This window comes from Patagioenas fasciata, chromosome 9 (genome assembly GCF_037038585.1).
Source record: "Patagioenas fasciata isolate bPatFas1 chromosome 9, bPatFas1.hap1, whole genome shotgun sequence".
Taxonomy (NCBI): Eukaryota; Metazoa; Chordata; class Aves; order Columbiformes; family Columbidae; genus Patagioenas; species Patagioenas fasciata.
Genome location: NC_092528.1, coordinates 23,778,021 through 23,799,229, shown reverse-complemented (window position 1 = coordinate 23,799,229; position 21,209 = coordinate 23,778,021). Strand labels below are relative to the sequence as shown.

The 21,209-nt window shown below is 56.4% G+C and overlaps 1 protein-coding gene across 1 annotated transcript; it reads left to right on the top strand.

The window, feature by feature from the left end:
* Positions 1-15,126: 15,126 nt before the first annotated feature.
* On the top strand, positions 15,127-17,105 carry HES1 (hes family bHLH transcription factor 1). The gene is made up of 4 exons (XM_065844619.2): positions 15,127-15,309; positions 15,394-15,489; positions 15,568-15,655; positions 16,367-17,105. The coding sequence occupies exons 1-4, from the start codon at positions 15,202-15,204 to the stop codon at positions 16,849-16,851; spliced, it is 777 nt and encodes a 258-aa protein (XP_065700691.1). The 5' UTR covers positions 15,127-15,201; the 3' UTR covers positions 16,852-17,105.
* The last annotated feature ends 4,104 nt before the right edge of the window (positions 17,106-21,209 follow it).

The following is a 21,209-nucleotide window of genomic DNA, read 5'->3' as shown; positions in this document are numbered from 1 at the left end:
CTTGCTCACGGGAGAGCACCGGTCCCAGGACAACTGGCAGCAGGTCGTGGCAGAGAAGCATGGCCAGGTTTAGGGTGCTGAACACTTATTTTGTTGGAATAAATCAAATTTGCAGAGGGCTAGTCATCCTCTGACTCCAAGGAGGAGGTTGTGCTTGGCCAAATTCAGGCTCCCCAGGATTCAGCCCTCTGGTGCAGTACTGGGAGAGACCCGGAGACCAGCCTTTGCCCCAGCACTGTCTGGCAGCTCCTGTGCTGGCAGCTGCCTTTGGAGCCTTCAAGCGAGAAGGTGCACGTGGGAATTACACACACACACCCCAGCCCCGGGCCCGGGCTGATGACGAGCATCATTCACTCCTCCGGGCTCTGCGCCGCGGTGCTGCTCGGCACACCCGGGATGCTCCATCTGTGCCGGCCAGCGGCTCCCATTCCACCACAGCTGGTGGTGGAGCCTGGCGCGGCTGTTTGCAATTTGCCAGGGTGCTTTGCCTTGCTTCCCCCTGCCTCCCCTCATAAGCACGCTGGTTTTCTTCACAGTTAAATGAGGCTTTAAACCAGAGGATAATACAGCTTTAACACGGAGAGGCTTAAAAAGCAAAAGTGAATAATTTCTCAGTTCTCCTTCCCGTAATCTCTCCCGGTAACATTAATTATGAGTTTGCGCAGAGTGCCCCAAGGCAAGCGCTGCTTTCCCAGGACAATTAAAGTTACTTAATTATTAAAAACTGTGTGTGCTGTTCCTGTGAGTTCCCCAAAGCACCATGAGGCAGGCGGGCCGCCTCGGCTCACACACTTTCTCAGAGCGGCGATTGAAGCGTCTGTGGGAAAGTCTGCTCCTTTGTAATTCCTCCGGTATAATCTCTGCAAATCCCACCCCTGGCCCACACCCCAAAGAGTGAGTGATGCCGGTGGCCAGGCCTCCGTCCCCAGCCCTCGTGTGCGGGACGGCAGCGGCACGGCAGCCACGACGGGTGCCAGGGTGCCGGGCACAAGCAGTGGCCAGGCTGCCCGCTGCAGGCAGGAGGAGCTGGGGGTACTGCCCGCAGCTGGGCTTTTGGTGGGCTTGGGTGCTGGTGTGGAGCTACAGAGGATGCTGAGCTCACCTGCCAGTGTTCCAGGTTCAGAGCAGGGCTGGCAAGCCCTATAGACAGCAAATGGCTCTGCATTAGAAATAAACAGCTTGCCAAAAAGCCTGGTGTTGCTCTGACAGCCGAGCCCGGCTGCCCCGCTGCCTCGCTCTGCCTGGGGGGCACCAGCCTGTGTGTCCAGCACCCACAGTAGCAGGAGAATCTATTTAGTTGCTCCCTCTTCCTTTCCTAACCACACTTTACACTCGCTCTCCTGACTCTCATCCGGCATTGCTGAGCAGGAGGCCAACATTTTGCATGGCTAATTAGGGCTGCTTTTCTGTGGGTTCTGGCTTTGCCTTTATCAATCCTGAATTTCATCTGCCAGTTTACCAGCCTGAAGTTTAATGCTGTGAGCTCCTGCTCAGCAGCCAGATGTACATTTGGTGACCCCAGGTCTTTTAACCAGTTGTTTTCTCCCTGCAAGGCAAATGTCTCTCCAGTTCATTGGGCATTCAGGGGCTTTGGAGCGGTGCTGAGGGAAAACCATTTTGGAACTGCCACTGCCCCATAACCAGCACATTGCTCTGCTCCCCATGCTCAGTGGCACAACCAATTCACGAGGCACAGTTCTCTCCTGCAAGGTGGTGTTGAGTCTTCCCCAAGCGCTGTATTGACCCAGACTGTTATAGATGACTTCTCCCAAATTGCCTGTGACATCCCCCTAGTTCCTCTGGCTATGGCTCATGTCGCCTTCCCACCCTCTGCCCCAGCAGCTGGATGGTGGTCCCAGCTGGGTTGGCATCCCCTCACCCTGGACACGTGCCACTCTGCAGCTCCCACCTTTGCTGGAAGATGTCTCTGGCAGGAAGGCTGCCATGGGGACATTGCCTGAGCATCCCCACAGATCTTCAGACTAACCCTCAGCTCTTCTGCTGAGGCTTTGCCTTGCCCAGGTGCTGTATTCATGCCTCCATCACCCACGACCTGCAGCAGCTCAGTGGTTGGTTTCCTGCCCCTGGCACGTTAGCAGATGTGATCATTTTCAGCTTTTAATACCTTTAGCAAGTTCTTCCCAAAACTTTTAAAACACCTTTATTGTGACTTTAACTTGCCAAGGTTTTGTTCTTTTCTGTTTCTCATTTTACAGCACCACGTCCACTTTTGAAGGCTCTCTCTGCCACAAGCAGCCTCGTTAACCTTTCCCTACCACCGCTTGGCTGCTTTTAGTCCCTTCTTGAGCCACCGAGAGGGCTGAGGGCTGCACAAGCCCTGACTGCTGCTCAGAGTTGCAATAGCAGAACAGGGCAGCTGGCCTCGGGGAGCCCTCCTCCCCCCAAGCACACCCTGACTTTTGCTTCCTGTACGGTAGAGGCTCTTTCATCCTCCGCCACACGCCCAGGCACTTCTTTCCTTTCCGTGACAAAGCCAAACCTGACACAAAGATTTTCTCCAGCGCTGCCGGCAGCCAGTTTGACTCCTTGAAGTAATCGCTGTAATTGACCCTTGCAGGCGCTGCACGCCGGGGGAGCGGGGCCGTTCACAGGGCTGACGGGGTGTGAAAACCATCAGCTCTTTGGCTGGGCTGGCTCCCGGCCCTGTCAGGGATGCCTGGGCTGCCAGGGAGCCCCACAGCTGTCCCTACCCCGCCAACCCACTCCCATTCTGATGGGGGGGCTGGATGAGTCTCCAGGGTGCAGCTGGGGAGGAGGTGAGCGGTGCCCTCGACCTCACCGGGCATCCTCATGGCACACGGGGAGTGGGGCTGGAGCACCTTCACAGATAACCTGCTTTCACCCAAAACCTGCCATGTCTGGGTCAGCAGGTCCCCAGACCCCAGGGGTGTGGGGACAGACCCAGCTCAGTGCGGTGGCTCTGCACGACTGGCAGCACCGTGGTGTGGGGTGGCATCACCATGCACTGCACTTCAGTGCAAACCACGTCCTAACCCAGGGAGCTGCTGCTCACCATGCAGGGTATGGAGCCTATAAGGGGCTTTTCTTTAAGAAAGGGATATCTTCAAGGCATAGAGCTGATGTCAGAGATGACAAGCGCGACACATACCCACTGATAAACCCTATGGGGCTGGGTGCTTCTTGCCTCTGCCTGCAGCATCTCCTCCGCAGGCTCATGGTGTGGGGCAAGCTCATGTCAGCGGTGGTGGAGATATGGCACAGGGGACACTCATCCCATGCCAGCTTGTCCCTCTCACATGTGCCTCCAGCTCCAGAAAGCAACGAGGTTATTTTCTGACTGCTGTCACTCCTGCCAGGAGTTGCTCCAGACCCTCCCGGTCCCAGTGATCATTTCAGCCCCATTTGTCTTCCCAGCACTTTTGTTATTCCCTTCTGCAGTTGTTTTCCTCTGACTCGGCCGCACGTGTGTAACGAGCACGTTGTCCGGCTGCCCACCCTCACAGACAGCCCTGGGGGACCTGGCAGCGGCTCCCAGCCCCATACAAACATTCCCTTTTTGTGTCCAAGTCACTGGTGAAAGAACATCAGTGTCCTCCCCTCACCCTCCAAGCACAACCATCCACCATCGCTCGCTCCTGTCCCTCCTTGGGATGCAGGTCCTGCATGAATTCTCGTTCCCCCTTTTCAAGGATCATCTTCCCTCTGTGCAGCCAGTGCTGCATGACAGGGGGCAGCAATCAAGTAGCATTGCCAGGTCTAAAAGCGATGTCTTAAAAAAGCACATCTCAGATGAGCATGACAGAACTCTCTAGCTCTGTCTGCCCTTCTATTTTATTTTCCATGTACTCCTCCGCCTTTAATTACCTTTCTTCCAAAAGGTATTGAACATGTTGCACATGAGTGAAAGTAATTAAAGGGACTGGCACACTGTGGGCTGTGCTTCCTCCCTCCCCGTGCCTCCCAGAGACAGGGGTTTTGGGATCCCTGGCAGCTGCAGAAGGAAGGTTCCAGGTAAGACCTGCTTTTGCTGACCTGTGAGCATATCCTTCCAGAACAGCACCAGCAAACCCAGTTAGCGGGGCCAGTCTGGGGACTTTGGTGTCTTCTTCCCGCAGCTGCCAGCAGCCTCTGCTCATGGCTGTGAACCTCAGGCAGATGTCCAGGGTGGAGATCACAGACCTCTGTAAACCTCTGCATGTCCCAGCTCCCCCATGTCAGCAGTGGCAGGCTGCGGTGCTGGGTTTGGTACCCAGCATCCAAAGGCAGATGTGTGCACATCCCTGGGCTGCCAGCAGCCCGGGAGAGGCTGATGTGTGCCAAAGGTTCCAGGCCAGTCCCCTGCTGTGACCCTGGGACAGATCTGCTCTCCCCGTCCTCCAGAGGCCGTTTGCTTTACGATCTGTGAACATCAGGAAGAAATGAAATAGCAATGGAGAATTCCCTTCAGCAAAGCTTTGATGGTGAAAAATGTACTGTGGGGTTGTCTGTTCCTCAGAATTCAGAAAAAAAAAAAAAAAAAAGACAAGGAAAAGAAGGAGGAAGGAAAGAGAGAAACCATCTGCTTCTTTCAGAAGTTCCTCACCCACACACTCCATTGCCACTGCTCAGAAAGACCTTTTCTCCTCTCCCCTCCACTCCTGTGCAATCAGATAGTCCCCAAACTGCCCCTGGGTTAATTGAAACCAGAAGACGATGTCACATCCAAGTGTTATGAGCACAGGGACCACGAGGAGCTCAGGTGTTTTGGAAAGGATGATGTCAGGAGGGTCTGCGATGAAAGGCTCGCTGACAGCCTGCGAGGTGATGCCGCGGGAACAGCCACAGGCAGGGGCTCAGCTCCTCCCTGGGTACCACAGCTCCGTTCCGTCACCCCTCACAGCCAGGTGCAGTGACCAGGGCCACCCCGCGGCAGCCAGAGCAAGCCTGGACATAAGCTCAGGGGCTTTGCTGCATCTGCCCCCCACGCTCACCCCCACGCTGTTATTTTTAGAGGAAAAATAGTTAGATTTTTTTCAAAGACAAAAAGCTCAGGGTGAAAAGAAGCTCTGGAGCCCTTCCCAGCAGGGGACAGCTGGTGACAGTGTGCGCCCCGGCTGCCCTTCAAAGTGCAAGTGGCTAATCTTGTCTCAATAAAACCAGCATCGAGTCAGGGTAATCAATGGACGTCAACGATTTAATGGCACTGGCAGAACCCCAGTGAGGTCCAGGGGTTATCCTGGCAGCACCATATTCCCACGGGAAAGGTAGATAGCAAGCTCCCTCCTTCAGGTACACGTCCAACGGCTGTCAGGTGCCGTGGGGCACATGTGGGGCTGCCGGTGCCTCTGCTGCAGCTCGTCTGGGTTATTAATGGGCTCTCTGCTGCCTGCAGCCATCCCTGATGAGCATCCTGCCTGCCCGTGCCAGGAGGGGATGGGACGGGAAGGGACAGGAGGGGATGGGACGGGAAGGGACAGGAGGGGATGGGACGGGAAGGGACAGGAGGGGATGGGACGCCTCACTCGCCAGCGGGCAGCGTAAATCTCAGCTTCCCACATGGGGCAGCTCTGTAAACCACAGCAGCTTCAGTGCCAGCTTTATACACTTTACGTTTACAACAGGCAAATTGACAGACGACGCTGTGTACACAGATTGTGTAAACTGCTGTCAGGTGCTGCCCCGTGCCCCTGGCTGGGCGCTGGCAGGTGCCCAAGCTTCTCCATGGGGACAGGAGGGAACTGGGGGGACCTGCCGGCAGCGCAGCCCGAGTCCAATGTGCTCCCACGTACCCGTCCCCTCAGCCTCAAGGGCAGGCCCAGAGGAGAGCAAGGGGAGGCATGTTGATTTAAGATGTGAGAAGGTCAAAAGTTTTCTTGAGTGGAGTTGCTATCACAACGCCGAACACTTCATCCCCCTTTTTATCTGCCCCAGTATTTATTGTCCATGAGCAAATACTTGTGTTTTTATGAATTCCTTTAGAGTGAATCACCCTCCTCCTGTTTAAACCAGCAAAGACCACATCAAACAGTTACCACTCCATCTAGAATTAATCATTAATTTGAAGTATTTGACAATATTTTGCCAGCGTTACTTCTTCCTCTTCCCAATTAATAAAGGCTAAGCCTCGGTACTGGCACTTTTGCAGGACGCTTGGTGTGCAGTGGTGTCACTGGGAGCTCACCAGCCCCAAACCCACCCGGGCCAGCGCGGGCAGGGAGGTGCAGGGCTGGACTTGGCTTCCAGGCAGGTGCAATCAGCTCTGCCGCTGCCTGCGCTTGGGACCCTCCGTCCAGCAGCCAACACACACAAGGGTTGGTGTCAGAAGACTTTTTGTTCTCAGGGAAGCGCAGGAAGGCTGCTCTGGTCTAGAGGATTGTAAAAGGAGATTCAGCCTTCCTCTGCCTGCTCTTACTGCAGCCTCTGTGAGTGCGGTTTCCAATCAGGCCAAAATCTGATCTCAGATGGATGCATGTGGCTTCTATTCACTTAAGACAGAATCCAGTCTTTAAATGCCACATTTTGTACTTCGGTTTTGTTTTATGCCTCAGACATGTGTTTTGCTAGGATGCTGCATTTCATTTTAAAATTATTTTTGACAAGTCCTTATGGTTCACGAATTCCTGCACACCAGGTTCTGCGACATGCGTCCCAGATCTGCTGGCCTCTTCTGAGGCACCGCATCGGGATAGTTTTGTGTCCTGCTCAAAAACAAGCCATGACCTTGATTTTTCCAATGTCTTCGTGGCAGGGCATTTTCTTGACACTTTTATGCCAATCTATTGCACCCTTTGGATGGTTTGTAATCGCACTTGCTTGGATGCTTTGCTATTTAGAGAGCGTGGCTGGTTGGTTGAGTCATGTGGCATCACTCCTTGCTTTCGAACAGATGGGTAAAATGTATAAACACACAACGGCACGTGATGAAGGCAGCATATAGCCTGCTGTTCACAAATAACACACTGGAGACGGAAGGATCAGGCACAATGAGCTGGCCATGCTGACACCACCCAGGCAAGCTTGGTGAACTCCCAGTGGTTTGCATTTCATGAGCACATTTGGCCATGAAACTGGTACTTAAGGGAGTTCAATAGGGGCAGGCTTGGGACCTTTTGGCACTGTTTCCGCGTTGCAACACTCCACGAGGTCCCTTCCAGCTCCCACTGCTGAAACAAGCTGTTCTCCAGGTGCCTTCAGCAGACACGCTCCAAATCCACAGGTGCTTTCGGCTCCCAGGAGAAAGCAGGGACCAGCTCCTGGGTGTGCAGCACCAGCAGCCTCGTCCAGCTCTTTCCTTGCCCCCTCCGGCCTGTGGCATCCAGGGTGCTTATGCCACAGGGAAAGGGCATTCGCCAGCGTGTGCTGCACTCCTGGCTGCAGCTTGTGCTGCTCAGGATTGTGATGGAGACAGTGCTGGGCAAGGCACGAACGTTATTTTCTTGCCTCCCTCCAGCAGCGGGATTGCAAAGGCTGGCTTGCGTATCGTAAAGCCAGTGGCAAGTGCTGCTGATTGCCTCAGAGGAAATCACCTGCCAGACTCTCCCCTGATTTACACAAGAAAAAACCCATTTTATTGCAGGGCAATGGCAGAGAGTGCAGGACAGAGCGTTCTGTAACAAGGGACCGGGCCACTGTAACATCCCTGCAGCAACCATCCCTGCCCATTCGGGCTGCTGGCATTTCTCCACCATGTTTATCAGTGTATCAGCCGTGTGAATACACCTTTTTTATGGCATGAATCTGACAGACAATGATGTGCCTTTGAAGGTTTGGCTGATCCTGTTTCCTGTCCAGTCCTGAGCCTTGTATGCATTTAAATTTGACTTGTTAACTTTATAAGGATACTTCAGGCTTGTATTGTACTGAAATTGGCTGGGATCTCAGTATCTCCCTTATTCCCACGTACTTTTTTCTTAGAAATGCTTTGTAGTGGTGTTATTGCTGTTGGGAGGTTCAGCTTTAACAACCTCCAATAAAGATATGAGCCTGCAAAAGGGCACCAGTAGCCCGAGATTATTCAATAGGAACAACCGAAGAGCAGGTGCCTGCTGTTTGCAGGGCCTCTTATTTGGGGCAGCGGCAGCTGGCCCTGGCTCTGGCAGCGGGCAGGCAGCAGGTAGGGAGTAGGTAGGGAGCAGGTAGGGCTTCTCACGCCCCACAGAAGCGGACCTGCCTGCAACAGGCACAAAGTCCTGCAGCACTGGTGGGGGCCATCGGGCATGGACAGACAGCAGTGGGCTGCGAATTCCCCCTTTGCTGGGTTTATTTGTTGTAGGATTTCCTGGAGAAATTCCTGCCTTCCCCGGTGCTCGCAGGCAGCCTGAACGCATTTCTAAGGCAGCTGATGAAAACAGTGCCCTTCGTTGTAGGGGAGGAAGGACAAGGCCCTTGAAATCTCGTTTCAGGACATTTCATCATTTGGACTGTGTGTGAAAATAAATGTCATTTCATATGACATTCCAGATTACTTATCAAATAGTGATCTGCCTCTTAATGCCTAGACTACCGGAATCTGTGCAAACTAAACATTGTACTTGCAAATGTATTTATTCATTACGCTTAGCAATTAACTAATGATTCAAGTAATTGAGCTGTAAATTATCCCCTTGTTTATAAAATAACAACATCCTCTGAGGGATCATATTTTCTATTACAGCAACTATTAACACATCAATTCTTGACTAGCATGTAAAGGATCTCCACCTTTTCTCTTTTTAGCTCATATGAGAAAAATGATTCCCCAATGTGATTGCCAGGACTAGAGCATGCACACAGCTCTGGACTGGCACACGTGTGGCAGCACATAACCAAAGCAAATGGAGAATGCACAGGAGTTTTCAAAAAACCTGCCTCCTCTCAATGGCCAAGGGTCTTATGGAGGGGACTTGACTGCAAATCAGCAAGAGAAAGAAGAAAAATAAGGGAGAAAACCACTTCACCCTAGCACACACGCTGCTCTGCTGTCAAAATGTGCTAATTGAGGATTTCAAATCACCGCTTCCCATGTCAGGTCTGACCACCCTGGGCAGAAAAATAAGCAAAAAACCCAGCGTCGCTGTGTCTCCTGGCACATCGCCCCGATCGCCTCGCCTGCCACCGCGGCTGAACCCTGGCGTAACTCCGGCGGCTGAGCAGGGCGGCGGGAGGCAGGCAGGGCAGGGTCTGGCTCCCCGGGGAGGCGGCAGGGACGGTGCCAGCGTGCGCTGCCACGCGGCTCAGCACCCTGCCCCGCTGCCCTGCCCACGTGCGTGAGGTCGCTGATCCTAATAACGTATGATCATCTTGATATTCTTGATATAGCTAGAGGACTAATTTTAGCTCTGCTATCGCCTTGAATAACGAATATTGATTTTAGGAATGCCGCATTCAAATTATATATACATTGAAGTATCGGTGAGATAGGCTAACTCTCTTCATAATGCTGCCAAGCTAAAACAAAACTGAAGACACTGGGGAGATCAGGAGCCAAGTGCAAATGATTCATCATCTCCTGGATTTATCAGAGTCCATCTAGTTACCACTTCAAGAAAGATGCTGGCTGGGCAAAGGCTCTATTCTGCAGCAGCACAGCACTGCGCCCTGAAGTATCCTGCGTTTTACTGAATAAATGGTTAAGGGAATAATGGAACTGGGAGAGCAGCGTGGCCTGGGGAGGGCTGGCAAGCTGTGACTGTTCCCATCTGCCAAGGGGAAAAGCTCAGTGTCCCAAGGGCTCTGAGACCAGGTCAGATCAGGAAGGCTGAGACCTCTGTCCCTGCTCTCCATGGGGACACAGCCCCCACACCAGACTCAGCAGAGCTGCCCCACGGGAGACAGAGCTGCCTGGTGCAGCACCTCCCAAACATTTTCTTGCTGTACCTCTGTGATTGCCAGGGTTTTAAGGATAACATGCAGCTTACATCATGCTCTCCCTGCTGCCGATTCATGGCACGAGGAGTACGAGATGACAATCAGCTGGTGGATTTAACAGAAAGCTCCAAAGCAGTGATCAGTGCAGGCTCCTTTCTTGGACGGATTAATGCCAAGGAAAAATAATTGTGTTGGAAAATGTGATGGATCACTCTGCAGAGGAGCACAGACACTGCGGTCGAGGGCTGGCCCCAGGGGATTGATGAGCCCGCAGCCGGTGAAGGTTGGGTCCCCAGGGAGCCGCCTGCCATGGTCCCACCTGCCCTCGGCTGCGGGTGCCAGTGGGGCTGGGGGAAGGGGGCAAAGGGGACATAGACAGGGCTGGTGTGCTGGCACTGTGAGAGCACACTGACGCAGCCAGGCGCGGTTTCCCTGCGCCGAGGACGGCTGGCGAGGCTCCCACCTCGCCACACTCCCGCCTGCGTCTTCCCACCCCTGGCTGCGCCAATCCAGCTGCACACAGCTGGGCTGCAAACCGCAGCACTGGTCTGATCTGACTTAAAAGCCGTGTTCTGGAAAAGCCCATGGGGCTTCCTGCAGCCAGGGCTTGCCAGGGATCACACACGGCTCAGCACACAAGTGCTGCAGCAACACGGCTGGGGCTGGACTCGTGGATGCGGAGCTGATGCACATCCACCTTCGCCTGGAGGCTCTCAAGAGGATGCCTTCTGCTCAGTGTTTGGGACAGGGACACTTTCAGCACTAGCAAGCCCTGCATGCTGCCTCCAGCCCCACCATCGCCAAAGTCACAGTGTTTTCATAGATGTACCCAGCCTACACAGCTCGCAGGGTCTCCCTGTGCCCTGCAAGCATGCAAGCAGCACAGCTCTGCCACAGAGACATCAGCCTGAGGCAGTGGCACAAGTGGGATCTTAATAAATAAGTAACTCAGCTCTCACTGCCAACACCTCCCACCACACATGGAGAGGATGACAGCCGAGAGACACTCCTTCCCATCTCCGGAGCGCAGCAGTGACTGCACATTTATTTCTGGTTCTCAGAGGGATGCAGGCTCAGCTGGATGCCCCTGTGCCTGGACCTGATGGATCTTGCAAAAGATCCTGCCTGTCGTGCTGGAGTGGGACTGCCCTGCCACAGCCAGTAGACTGCAAATTTGTGGTCCAGTGAACTCTGGTCATGTCACACAGAAAGATCTTCTCTAAGAGAAGAGTATAAGGCAGTTCCCAACCTCCAGCTGGCAGTGGCAAGGGCACAATTTGGGCATGTTCCCAGTGCTTGTTCCCAATTGCAGCACCTGCCAGCGCCCAGCCCTTGCTACCAGAGGAGGACCAGGCTGGTACCAGCCCTGTGCAGGGGTGCAAAGTGGAAAGCTGGGCCTGCACTTGTGCCCGTTAGCACATAGGGCTGCTCCAGCCCAACCAGAAATCTCAGAGATAACTAATGCTGCAGGTATCAGGGCAGGAAGGGAATTCCCACCCACATGGGTGGCATTTCGCAGTTGCCAAAATGCCCTCCTCGCCAGCTCCCCAGCAGCATTTCCTTGGTTCAGCAGGATAGGAGTCTGCCAAGAGGAATCAGCTTAGCAGGAGATCCAGGTACCCTGGCTCTTGTCCCAAAGCCCTCTTCGGCACAGAGCTGTGCTCCAGCCTGGGATGGAAGGAGGAGATGAAAGTGGTTTTTTAACGCCTGTTCTTAGCGATGCCGGAGTTTCTCAGAATGGTACTTTGCTACTCCAGCAAAGCCTTGGCTGCTTCATGCCACAGCTCCCTGCACCACTCCTGGGGATGCCTGCCTGGTCATGTGGGCAATAGAAGGGTGGGTACCAGTTCCTGGAGCCCAGAGCTACCCTCCCCCCCTCAAAAAAAAAAACAGGGGGTGTCACAGTAGAACGGTCAGATCTCCCCCTCACCCAGCCTGACTCACAGAGAGGAGTAAAACAAATAAACACTTCAGCCTCTCCTCTGCGGTGGCAGCCAGGGAAGAGCTGAAGCAGCCCGGCTCTTGCGAGGCACGTGCTTGCTGGAGGAGCAGTCGCCGTGCGAGCCCCTGAGGCTCATCTGCCTGCGCTGTGGTGCTGGGTCTCAGCAGGCAGGTGGCAAACGGGTTCCCAGTGGAAAGGAGAGGTCAGGATCTGTAAAACAGGGCTGCCATCCTGCCCAGCGAGCTGCTCCTGCCATCGGCAGGACGGAGCAGTGACACTGCTGCACAAAAGCTGCCCCCTTTACCACAAGGACCTCCATAGGGGAGCAACGTCCATGAAAGCTTCGCTTCATCTAGGGAGCTTTGTCAGGAAATCAGTTTGAAAGTGATCTTGTCCCAAAGAGCTGGCAAACATTTTTGGAGGGGAAATAAACTCTGAAACTGGCACCCAAAGATTCTGAGATCACATCTCCCAGGAGAGCTAGTTGAGTATGGATTGCACAACAGCTTCTGAGATGGGGACCACGAGTGGAGGCACATGTATGGGACTGCCCAGAGGAGACATCTGCACCAGGGACATGTCCCTGACACACAGCACTTGTTTTCCAGCCTTCAGGGTGGTGACAATTTTGAGCTGCAGCCAGGCTAGGTTTGCAGTCCGTGACCTGAAGGGGAAAGGCTTGGTGTGCCATTCCTGGGCTCCAGCTCCTTCCCAAGCTCTTACAAACAACTTGGTTTCTATTTTCTCTATTTCCCAGGATCCTGCAAGCTTTGGGTATTAAGACTCTTGAATCTCTAGAAGCACATTTTGCTCTGGCTGCTTCCTAAATGACCAGAGAGCAGGCACAGCTAGCCCTGCCACCTCTTTAACACCTGTGTGCTGCCCCAGTGGCAACAACCTATTTTATTCCACCTTCCCGCCCCTGGGCCCATGCCCAGGACTAGTCTAAATTTTCTTGCCAACACATTTTTCCTCCAAGATGTTCTGCCAGTCAGTAATGCCCTAATGTGCTGTCTAAAGGTTCTTCCCAAATCTGTTTTGGACAATTCCCAATTTGTAACTCAAGATAATCGCCTGAGCAAAGGAAAAAACATTGCCAGAGGACTGTGGGACAAGGGACACCCCAGTCCCCAGGGCAGCCCCTTATCTCGAGGCTTTATCTCCCCCTTGACACCTCTTTCATAAGCAAAAGAGGGCTGGAGAAACACAGACCATGTGTTCCAGGTCCCTCCAGCAGTTAGAAATCCCTTCATCACCTCCTTCCAGCCTAAACTTGGTCTTGGCCACTTCATTCCCAGAGACATCCTTCCATGCAAATCCTCCCCTTCCTCTCCTGATCCCCGAGGAATTCACACATGTACACGCTTCCGTTTGGGGATCCCAACCCTCACACGCATAGGGCACGTCACAGCAGCACGCTGGTGGCAGAGGAGATGCGGAGCAGGGACACCAGTTTCACTGCCTCCCCGCTGCCCCGTGCAGCACTCAGCCGTGGATCCAAGAAGCCCCTGCAGTTGCTTTTGGAGGCCTCACATGCCCCAAAAGCAAACCCCCCCTCCATGGGCTTTGCAGCAGGGCTGGGCAGGGAGCTGCTGTTGGGCAAGGGAAGCTGCTGCCAGCAGTTGTAGGCAAGTCCCAGGTCCCCGGTGTGTGCAAGGACTGGCAGCCCACGGTGACAGCCTGTCCTGGCTGCCGGCCCCGCACTTGTCCCCCAGAGACACCGACCTCTGGCCAGCAATCAGAGCTGGCCTGCCATGCTCCGCATTTCCCCACAGAAGAGAGAACACCAGCTCAGTAATTGTGATCGCTTTCCTTTTTTCCCCGAAAATATATGCACATGTCAGCACTAGAAAAAATACTGGCTCACTGGATAACTTTCTGGGGTCTCCAGAAAGGTATTGCAGTTTTCCTTCTAATCGGTTGCCTCTGACTTCCCCATAAAGGCAACTGAGAAAAGGCTTTTCAGCAGCGACTTCCCCGGTGCAGCCTCCATCTTCTCCCCGCTCGAGTTTGTCCGAATGTCTCGCTAATTGAAGCTTACGTCAAATATTGCTCATCCGAAGTTAAATCTTACACACTGAAGGCTCCTCTTTGTTTTTAAATCAAAAGGCTTGTGGCTCCATCGAGGAGCTGAAAGCAAGCAGGGATTTGTACTTTTCTGCAGTTTTAAACATGACACTCTTCTTTTTATTTGTTTTCCTTTTTTTAAACTCCGAAGGCTCAGCAGGCAAGCCTCTGCAGAGACGAGGGCTTTGCACCGGTGAGATCTGCAAACATGTCTCTTCTTTCTTGAACTTTATTTTTCTCACGGTCTCTGAAAAGGCGAGATCAGGTGATACATGTGGGATTGGCCCCGTGCAAGTGCAGATCAGGTACTGGAGGAGGTGGAAAAACATTACTGTGTATACTCAAAAAAAAAAAAAAAAAGGAAAGAAAAGAAAAGAAAGAGAGAAAGAGCAAGTGAGCACATTTTTGAATAGGCCAGGTCTAGTTCTTGGCAGGATGACTCAGGCTTAGCTGGCAGACTATGGGAATAGGAGTGTGAGAAAGTCAGTCAAGCGGAGGGAAGGAAAAAAAAAAGGGGGGGAAAAAAAAGATAGTTTCAAGTCCCCAGGCAAAATACTTTATTTTTTCAAACTAACCCCACAACTGTCCAAACCAGCTGGCGGTGGCAGCAGCCCGGCGGGGCCACGGCCGAGCGACCGCCACCTCCCTCCGGTTCCACACCCGCCCCCGGCACCACCGGATCTGCGGTCGCACCGTCACCGCAGCGCCGGGCGGCCTCACCCACACCGCCCCCGCAGCCGTGCCCCGGCCGCCGCGCTCCGCCGAGGCTGCCCGGCCCCGGGGACACGGGGTGGGCAGGGGCCGCCGCCGGGGGAGCGGGGCCGCCCCGCACACGGGCGCTGGGCTCCGGCCACCACAGCTGGGCCCAGGCCGCCGCGGCCCCCCACAGCGCAGCCCGCCCCGGGGCCGGCAGCCGGCAGCCCCCGCGGGGAGCGGGCCGGGTCCCGCCTGCCACGGGCGCCAATTAACCCGGTAATTAGCGCGGCGCTCCCCGAGGGCCCCCCCACCCAGGTCCTCCCCGCCCCCGCCGCGGGCGGCGCCCAAGGGGTTAACCGCGACCGCCCGCCCGCCCGCCCCGCGCCATTGGCCGGCGGCCGCCGCGCGGCGCCCAGCCAATGGGCGGGCGCCGTCCACGAGCGGGGCCGCGTGCGGGCGGCGCCCATTGGCTGGGCGCGAGTGTGGGAACGGCGGCGGGGGACGTTTCACACGAGCCGCGCGCGTGCGGCGCGCGCTATAAGTAGGGGCGGCCAAGGGCGCGCGGCACCCGCGCCCTGCCGGCCCCGCCGCCGCCGCGCGCCGCCCGCCCCGCCGCCCCCGGGCCCCCCCGCCCGCCGCTGCCCCGGCGCCTCCTCCGCGGCGGCGGGCGCTGCCGGCGCGGGCGCAGGATGCCGGCCGACCTGATGGAGAAGAGCAGCGCCTCGCCGGTGGCCGCCACCCCCGCCAGCGTCAACGCGACACCCGACAAGCCCAAGACGGCGGCGGAGCACCGGAAGGTAAGGGCGGCCGGGACGGGTGGCGCCGGGACGGGCAGTGCGGTGCGGAGCAGCGCCGGGCGCTGACCGCCGCCTCTCTTACAGTCCTCCAAGCCGATCATGGAAAAGCGGCGGCGGGCGCGCATCAACGAGAGCCTGGGGCAGCTGAAGACGCTCATACTGGACGCGCTGAAGAAGGATGTAAGCGGGGGGGAGCGGGGCGGGGGACGCGGGGTGCCGGTGCCGCCGGCCGGGTCTGAGCCCCGCTTGTGCCCGCAGAGCTCGCGGCACTCCAAGCTGGAGAAGGCCGACATCCTGGAGATGACCGTCAAGCACCTGCGGAGCCTCCAGCGTGCCCAGATGACCGGTGAGTCCCGGAGAGAACCGGCGCGGAGGAGGGGTGGCAGCCGGGGCATTGTGCTCCCTGCCTGCATCCTCGGTAGCGAGAGCAACCGGGGCACCCGGCTCCAAACCTGCATCTCCGGTACTGAGGGTGATAAGGGTACCGTGTTCTGTACCCAGGTACAGTGGACCAGTGGGCTCCCCATCTGTATCCTGGGTACTGGGGGGCTGTGGAGGGCACAGCACTCCCTGCCTGCATCCCAGATACTGGAGGGGGGGCAGGTGAGGGGTACCTTGCTCTGTGCCTGTATCCGCAGTACAGGGGGTCTCTGGGGGGCACTCTGCTCTCCATCTGCATCCCCAGTACTGGAGGACACTGGGAGGGCTACAGTCCTGGCTTGGGTCACCTCACCAGCGGAGCTGTGCTCCCCACCTGGATCTGTTTGGGAGAGGTGGGAGGCACAGGAGCCACTGGGGGGACTGTGCTCCTTACCTGGGTCCACATTACTTAGGGGCAAAGGAGGACACTTGGGGGTTGTATGTACCCCACCTTGGTCCCTGATGCTGGGGGACTTGGTAGCAGAGGGGCCATGCTCTCCATCGGGATCCTCGGCAGCCGGGAGCACAAGATGTGCTGCCAGGGGGCTGCAGGATGCAGTGCTGGTGGGCTGCACACCCCTGTTCCCTGTGGAGCCTGCTGACCACTGTGTGCCTCTCTCCCTCTCTCCTCCCACAGCTGCACTGAGCACAGACCCCACGGTGCTGGGCAAGTACCGCGCCGGCTTCAGCGAGTGCATGAACGAGGTGACGCGGTTCCTCTCCACCTGTGAGGGTGTCAACACTGAGGTGCGCACCCGGCTCCTGGGCCACCTGGCCAGCTGCATGACCCAGATCAACGCCATGAACTACCCTGCGCCTCCTCCGCCGCCCCCGCTGCCACCAGCTGCAGCCTTTGGGCCACCCCTGGTGCCTCCAGGCAGTGGTGCGGGGCCGCTCCCGGGTATGCCATGCAAACCAGGCGCTGACACAGCCAAGGTGTACGGTGGCTTCCAGCTGCTGCCAGCCTCCGATGGGCAATTTGCCTTCCTCATCCCCAGCACAGCCTTTGCTCCTGGCGGTGCTGTGCTGCCCCTGTACGGTGGCCCACCCACGGCTGCCACCGCTGCCTCGCCGCCTGGCCCACCACCTGGCACAGCTGACTCCGTCTGGAGACCCTGGTGAGGGTGACAAGCACCGGACTGGACTGAGCACCACACCCCGTGCTGCTGGCACGGCTGTACATAGGTTATATGTTCATATTGGATTGTGCCTTTGTACCATAGCACTCCCTTGACAGTGTTTCGTGTTTTACACGAGATCTTTTTTCTCCCTCCCTTCCCCTTCCCTAAGTGACACCAAAGATTGTTGGGTTTTTTTTTTTTTGAATGCTCTTAAAATAAAAGTGTCTCTTCCATTTTGGAAGGCCTTTGGAGATAGGTTGGAGTGCTGGCTTGTGTGCATAGGAGGGAGCCGAGCTCCTGGCTGCACAGGGATCATACTGCTCCAGGGCTGCCTTGTCCTGCTCTCCAGGCTGGAGCTGTCACTCACACCCTCTGTCCCCTCTCCCTGCCCTGGGGCAGATGCTTCCTTGGGAGCAGCTCAACTGATCAGACTCGTTAAAATGAGCTTATGGTTGCAGAGCTGGTGAATGTGCTGAGGGAGGCACCTCTGCCCTGTTCCTGGCTGCTCGGGCTGGTGGAGTGCAGTAGCCCAGGTAAAGTGAGATGGATTTGGTGTGGAGCCTGACAGCCTGGCTCCCCATCTAGGCTGCCCGGCTGAGCCTCCTGCCCTGGACTTGGAGGGTCCCGCTCCCGGGCTGTGGTGTAAATCGCGAATTACTTTGGTCAGTTGATTTAGAGAGTGGTGCCTGCCAGCTTCTCGTGTTACAAAAACAGCGACTCTTCGCAGGACAACCCTGACACGAGTGCTCCTGTCTGCTGGCTGACAGGCTGCAGCAGGCGCTGGGCACCACCTCCACCTGGACTTAAAAGCACAGAGCTGTTCCTGGCCCTGAGCACCAGCCAGGCTCTGCTTCATGATTAATGTTCTGCATGTGTTTTTGATAGAGTTGGGCATTTCCTCTGCTGTTAGATGGAAAACGTGTCTGGGGGAGTGATGTGGGGCTGTGCGGGCTATCTCTATACCAGTGAGTGGCAACTGACCCGTTTGACTTAGTCATGCCCCATTTCCAGGCAAGATGCAAGCCCCAGATAGAGGTGAGCGGCAGTCTCGGGTTACAGCTTGCATTGCCCTTCTTAACAAGTCCTAACTCAGAGCGGACAGCTTTAAACCATGCCAGGATCTGCTGGGGATTCCTTCCAAATCTTGCTGCAAAAGCTTGTTGGATTTTGTCTGGATCAGCCAGGTGTTTGTATCCAGGTGCTGGGGAAATGAAAGCTGGGGAGACTGTGAGACCAGACAGATTAGACCTGCTGGGGTTTTAATTCCTCCAGCTTTTCCTCCTGCTTCTCCCTGTATACAAACACAGCCTTCTGATCTAAAAATAGTTCTTGGGATGGATTTTGGAGAGAGAGAAAGAGAGAGGAGGGGATTTGTCCAGGATATCTCTCTACAGGGCATCCTGATGATGGGGCCAGGGGCAGCTCCTTAAAAGGGACTACAGGGGATGATCACCCTGGGTGATGCAGTGTCTCCCAGTGCCTTGCTGGCCTATCTGCCTTGCCACCCTCAAGGTGGCATCTTGCAGCCAGTTTTTTTTTGTGCCAGGCTAAGGAATATTGGATTTGCTGTCCCTAGGCAGGTGTGAAGCTATATGGGCTGAGCCTGCCTTTCCTTCCACTGGCTGCAGTGTCACTTTTCTGTGCTGAAGGTACCGAGGGCAGGACTGAGCCCCCCTTGTGTTCAGAGAAGCATTTGCAGGACCTGTGTGGGAATGGCATCTGACCAGCTCCTGCTGCTGGATGACCTGCCTGGAGCTGATGCAGACCAGTCATGTGTCACCTGTAAGGGCTGAAGCTGTTCCAGCTTGGCAGAGCACTCCTATTCTCTTGAAACAGTTGGTTTGGAAGATGCATTAGAAAAAGACATCGCTGTAGGCTAACGAAGAACATAGAGAAGAATCAGGAGTGAAAGACAAGATTAACCTATTTGCTAATGGAGTTTAAATAGTCTCATATAAAGGAAATATGCCATGCTTGGACTGGTTTCTCCAAAGCTTTCTGTGTTTACTCTGTCCCACAGCCTGCTAACATGAGAGATCTGCTTGAGTTTGTGAGCTTTGAAGGGATCAGAGCAATTCCCAGGAGCTGTCCTCTTGATGCCAATTCACTGAGCCCGTGACAAATGCAGGCTGGGGATCCGCAGACCAATATGTGCAGAGATTTCCCTTCACATGCAGCAAGTGCCTTCAGACTGGTGCTGTGGGATGAGTGGGTAAGGGAGGGAGGGACAGGGCTGAGCTGCTGGCCTCTTGTTTGGCTGTCAGCTTGTGTGGGGCTGTGCAGGACAGGTAGGAAAAGGGACTGGACTCAGTGCTGCTGGACAGGATGCAGCTCCTGTCACCTTCCCTGGAGACCTTGGTGAGCCCTACCTGCCCTGGGGAGGGCTGGAGCCAGGTCTGTCCCTCTCATATTGTTGTTCTTGGGCTTGTAAATGGTTTTGCTGAGCTGGAAGCAGTGCTCCAGCCCTGCCTGCGGTGCACCTGCACGGGGCTCTGCAGGCAGGGAGCTTTGCCTGGCTCTGACAGCACCGTGCCGTGCCCCTACCCACCGCGGGGCTCACCTCGCCGGCTGCCCCTCTCATCCCTGCAGCTCCCTTCCATCGGCCGCTGCTGCCGTCCCGGGAAACCTGTCATTAAAGTCAATTAACTTTTCCCACACTCCTCGTGAGCGGCGCAGAAACCCCTCCTCGCTTCCTCCTTGGCTCTTAAGTGCTACCATATGGCACGGGCTACCCGCCCCCCCCCCGCGCCCGCCCTGCCTTTGATTCCAGCCAGACAGCCGGAGCTTTATGATTTAAGCCGGGAGAGCCCTCGTACCAAGCCCTGGGCCGCTCTGCGGCTAAGGTGGTTTTTTTAGCAGGCAAGGCTGTTTTCTGGCAGGAAATGAATAGCTCCCAGATGAGCTCAGGAACCTGAGAGGTCGTGAGAAAGGAGCGAACCCCCGGCGCGGTGGCGGGCTGCCAGGCGGCGCGGGGAGCGCGGGAGGGAGCGCGCCGCCGGCACACGAGCCCGCCCCGGCCCCCGCTGGCAGGCGGCGGGGCCGAACGCCGGCAGCCCGCGGCCGAACGCCGCCCGCACGCCTCGGCCGAGCCCCGGCGGCGCGGCTCCCATGCCGGCTGTCTCGAACCGCCGGCCTCGCCCGTGCCAAGGGCTTGCGGCCGCCCTTGGGCTGGGATCCAGCCTGCGGCCCCCGGGGATGGTGGGAGAGCAGCCTGGCAGGCGGGCTGGGATTTGGGGGGAGTGAGGCAGGCGGTTGGGGGTGCCAGGGCAAAAGCCCCGCCCGGGAGCGCTCTGCAAACCTCTTTGCGTGTCGCGGGTGTGTGAGCAGGATGGGGACCGGGATGCTGCAGCCCCACGGCTCCAGCCCGGCGCAGCCACACAGTGGGGACGGATCCCGCCCAGAGCCAGGGAGCCCGTGACTCGGGTTTGTGCCAACGCCTCAAGGCCAGCACCCGCCTTTGCTCTGCCGCTGCCCCCGGGGCAGGGTGGGGAAGGGGACCTGTGATTTACAGGGGTGACATGTGTTTTACTTAAAACAAGTCAAACAAAAGCCCAGTTTGTTTTGTGGAGCGCAGACTTCCTGGGGGGGTCAGCCCAGACAAACGACTCTGCTCCCATTCATTAAACATTCGCGGCCACACCATCAGCTGGCGCTGGGGACAAGCTTCTCCCCAACCTCTGCAGCGGGAGCGATTTCTGGTGTCCGCTGCCCCAGCAGAGCTGTTCCCTCGGCACAGCCACACAAGAGCTGTGCCGCAGGGGTACCAGCTCCACCTTACGGTGCCTTGCAAATGTCTGAGGACGGTGATTTGACCCACGCACGCTCTGGTTTGCTCTTTTCATGCACAGCCGTGGCTCAGCCCCGGGGCTGGCACAGGCAGTGAGCACCAGCACTTGTCCTCGGTGCCAGCACTGCTGGGAGGGCGGCATGGGGGCTGTGTGGTACCAAAGGGGTGCAGGGCTGAAGTGGGGGCTGCCCCAGGGTGTTTGCCAGGGGGGCATGGGGGCAGCAGCACAGGGCAGAGGTGCTGTTGCTGAAGAACAGCCACTGAGCTAGGGCTACTTGCAATCTGTTTCCAGCCAGAGGTTTTTGCCAACACAGCCAGCTCAGCACAACTGCTGGGGCATTAACTCCTATCTGCCTGGCATGGTAAGAGCCCTGGGCTTTGTCTTTGGGCCTGAGGAACACAAACACATGCAGCAGGGCATGTCACAGCTCGGACCATGCCCTCCCACGCTGGGGACACAGATGGTGCCCAGCATGGGTGGGATGCAACGTCCCATCATGTGCTCCCAAAGCCCCTGGCCCTGGCTCCCTTCACCTGCCACCCTCTGCACGGGGGGAAGAGCGGGGGCCTGG